General features: G+C 35.9%; 1 protein-coding gene across 1 annotated transcript in view; it reads left to right on the top strand.

Moving 5' to 3' along the window:
• Positions 1-4205, top strand: part of LOC106870191 (uncharacterized) — a 405419-nt gene that overhangs the window by 90197 nt on the left and 311017 nt on the right. The window contains exon 2 of the mRNA XM_052967050.1: positions 839-2181. Coding sequence (XP_052823010.1) covers positions 839-2181 — 1343 coding nt within the window. The remainder of the gene's footprint in view (positions 1-838; positions 2182-4205) is intronic.

Here is a 4205-nt window from a genome sequence, read left to right on the forward strand (position 1 = left end):
AATATATGCATATAAGTAATTATGTATATGTGTGCGAGTGTAGAGACGTCTGTCCGCGACATCAAATTGATTGTGAGATATTGTGATTGTGGAGTTCCTAGTTGATGTCTCTTATAAGGAAATGCTTCACAAAGAGAAAATTAATATAGTGAAGAATATATACACGTGTGCGCGTGTGTGTCTCTGTGGGTGCTGCTGTTGTTGTTGTTATTATTATTATCATTATTATTATTATTGTTGTTGTTGTTGTTATCATCATCATCATCATCATCATCATCATAATTTGACTGCCAATTTCCCGTTTTTATTAGTCAATCATCTGTACAAAAGAAATCCGTCAAACTAGAATAACAATATCTGAACCAGAAACCGTGAGATTCTTGATATCCAAAACGTAGTCTAATCACGTTTCCTTATCTTATGTGCATTTCTACAATGGTTGTAATATGTTATTAGTGAAATAATATCACACTCAGTTTTAATTAGTTTAATTCGTTAAATCTGTATTGGTAAAAGTCATTAGTAAATGTCTCATATCTCTTTACTTTAGTAACATAGACCATCATAGCCATCCGAATAGTCAGCGACAATTGTTATTTAACCTATTATTTTGTAATATGACCATAACAATGACATTTTATATTTTTTTTACTGTCCTTTACATGGGTGCCATGAGTGGCACATTTCAGTCATACGCATTTATACACATAACTCGTTGAAATAGCATGACTCATTATCGAACGGCAATTTTTAAAATTGAAAATGCCAATAAAAGTGACGTTAAAATCACCTGTTTGCCTGTCTGTATTTTATATACATAATTCTTTTCTATTTCTAGGTGAAGTCAATGGAGATGCCATGTTCTTCTTCAACCTATCAGCTATTAAAAAATCAGAAAAAGTTCTCCGAGCCGAAGTTCATTTGTACAAGAGAAAATCTCGCCCTTGGATGCCCAACGGATCAAAATTACAAATTCTATTACATGAAATTGGTCCGAACTACATTAGCAAGACAGGACGTGTGACTCTGCATCGTGCCAGCCATGGATGGCAATGGCGAGATGTTACCAATTCCGTTCTTAGTTGCCTCGCAACCTCCCGCAAATATCCTCATCTATTTGCAATAAACTTTCAAACGAAAAAGTCAGGGGGTAAAACACGTACAGTTGCACTCAAGAAATTTTCTATTCATCACTCTAGGCCCTTTCTTATTGTTTATTCTAACGAAACTGAAGTGGTCAAACTTGACCAGCTTGACAAATTGGCCGAGCGCCTTAAATTATTCTTACCGGGTCAGAACCGAGATAGAAGGCCTGCAAACCGTACTTCATTGGCAACCAAGTTAGTTCCGTCTACGTCTGGTTCGGATGACTTTTTACCGCCCTTGGATAGAAACAAAAACAGCACTCGACTTGTACATCATATCGCACACGGAATTGGTCCTAAAATGAGAATAGTACTTGACGAAATCGATCCCTTTCACTCGGTTGATATAGAGAAACTAAACGAAACTTCAGAAACGCGACACAAAACAAGTGTACCAGTGAAAAAGATTAAAGACAAGAAAGAGTTTCAACGCCGGAAATATGAACAAGATTTTATACCAAACCAAGAATTAGTCACAGCTTCACCGTCGTCCGAAATTATGGATAATACAACGATGGAACCCGAGTTAGAAAACACAACTTACAGTGAAACAGAGGAGATAGAAGCAGCATCATTAGCGTTTTCGGATGATTCTAGCATTTCGGTGGACTCCAGTCAGACAAACCGATCGAAACGGTCAGTATTGACTAATGAAATACCCCAAGAACCTGTCGACTACAGAACAGTTACGAAATATAACATGCTTAATATTAATCCCGGGGTATTACAGACACGCCAACGACCAAAGCAGAAGAAGATGTCTCGTCTCATTCCTTACCCAAAGGATTCACAGCATAAAAAGAAAAGGCGCAAAAGAAAAAGGATTCGACGAGAAAAAGCCCAACGACGCCGACTTCGCTTTCCGAAGAATTGGAAAAACACAGACAGAAAGAATTTCCACAAGGAAGATAATTTGTGTAAAAAACACAAATTGCACGTTAATCTGGATGATATTGGATGGAGAGATTGGATAATAAGTCCTCAATGGTTAAATGCGCATTACTGCGCAGGAAATTGCCCTTTCCCATTGGCAGAGGTGAGTTGTGATTCTCGTTTTTTTTTGTTTGTTGTTGTTGTTTTTTTTGGGGTTTTTTTTTGCTGTATTGTTTTCCCATTTCACAATACTCCTTGCTTGTTTTCGTTCGGATTACGTTCATGAAGAGTGCAGAACAAAGAGTTGGAAATAGTAAAAGTATCTCTTCCCAGCTCAGTATGAATGATAGCTAATGTATTCAGTTGTGGTTCACTTGGGAAAGGTCAAGCTATATTAATTAATAATACGATCTGGTGTTATATATTCTAACAACTTCTATGTTATAGCTTCACATTTTGTTTATATTGATATTAACGTATTACATTAGTGGAAGGCCAAAAACTATCACTAAGATGGTCCTATCATGATTTGAATTCAGTAAAGAGACATAAAATTTAAGGCAATGTACTGAGACAATTGTGCGAACAGAAATAATTATGAAGTGTATACATCGGAATAAGACCACGTGACTCACTTACTCACTGGGCCTGAGAACATTCTATGGAGAGTCGAAATCACAATAGTCCATTACGTGATCAAGTACTTACAGCCATGCTTGACGTGTGACTCTTCGCATTCAGTGTTATCTTGTTTTTAAAAAAACTCAAAAGGTTCTATTTTTCATTCAGAGTATGAGTGTGTACAAATGTACGCACACGTTCACACCCATGAATACAACACATAAATACGCACGCACACGCACACACACACACACACACACATACAAATATCCGGGCTATACATTTTCATATATACATATGGACTAGTGCTAACCTGCTACCTTTAAGATAATATTTTATTACTGACATTGGCTTTTATTCAGAGATTGTGTAGTGTATATTTTTAGTTGGAAGTAAGAGGGTGAATAGTGTAATACATCAATCCGAAAAAGTAAATGACAAAAGAAGGGTTTAGAAATACTGAGAGGATTCTGCGATGGCTGGAAAATTTTACGGTTGTTCTTGTTCAAACGAAACGCAAGGTCAACTGTGATACAGCGGACTGATGATGAAAGGTTTCCAGCTTAGGCCATAAGTTTTTTTATATGTTGTCTACGTTTGAATAATGTATGTGTGTGTGTGAATACACCCCCATAGATATATATATTGATGCATGTATGTATATATATATGACAAACTGGAAGAAAGTTTTATCAACCCTAAAATTGTGTAAATAATCAATAATTTCTGTCAAGATACCATAGGTTTCATACAATTATATCCACACGAAACGTATTGTACTGGACTATTGAATTCCGTTAAAAAATTACATTATTTTTATATGTGTGTTTTGTATGAAATGTACATAGAAAGCCTTTATTGAAGATGCTATGCAGTCTGTCCGAATGTGGAAACACAGCGAAGTACATTTTTACAATACCATATTAGGCAAAGCGAAGTCACTTTACTATCTGTCTGTCTGTTTGTCTGTCTGTCTATCTATTATCTTCTACTTGTCTTTGTCTTCTATTGACCACACACTCTGTTTATCTCGCTCTTCTAAGTCCTATCAATATATCACACTCGTTGTTTGTTTTCATCTTAGTATCTAATCTCCCCCTCTCTCTCTCTCTTTCCCTATCTCTCTCTTTCCCTATCTTTCTCTTTCTCTCTCTTTCTCTCTTTTCCTCTCTCTCTCGCTCTCTATTTCTATCCCTGTTATTTCCGTGTATCTCAGGATATTTATATCGTAAAGTGTATTGTCAATTTTGCTGTATAGAAAGACTTGTTTTAGTATAATGTCTTGTTTGGGCATGTCTACGCTCGTTCACTTAACCTCTAGCTTACTCTTTCACACATATGCTGTGCCCATCTTACTTTTTCACTCATCTAATTATCACACTTTTACAATCTTTTTGTCAGCATTAGCATTTCACTAATTTTCTCTATATCTATGTTACTTCATGCATCTCAAGACACTTGAGTGGTATGCATTGAGTGTGTATGCATGTTGTCAAAATTTACGCAAACGTGTATATAATATGTGTGTAGGTATCTGTATATGTTTGTATGTAATTATAAATATAT

The sequence above is a fragment of the Octopus bimaculoides genome, chromosome 4 (genome assembly GCF_001194135.2).
Source record: "Octopus bimaculoides isolate UCB-OBI-ISO-001 chromosome 4, ASM119413v2, whole genome shotgun sequence".
In the NCBI taxonomy this organism is placed as follows: domain Eukaryota; kingdom Metazoa; phylum Mollusca; class Cephalopoda; order Octopoda; family Octopodidae; genus Octopus; species Octopus bimaculoides.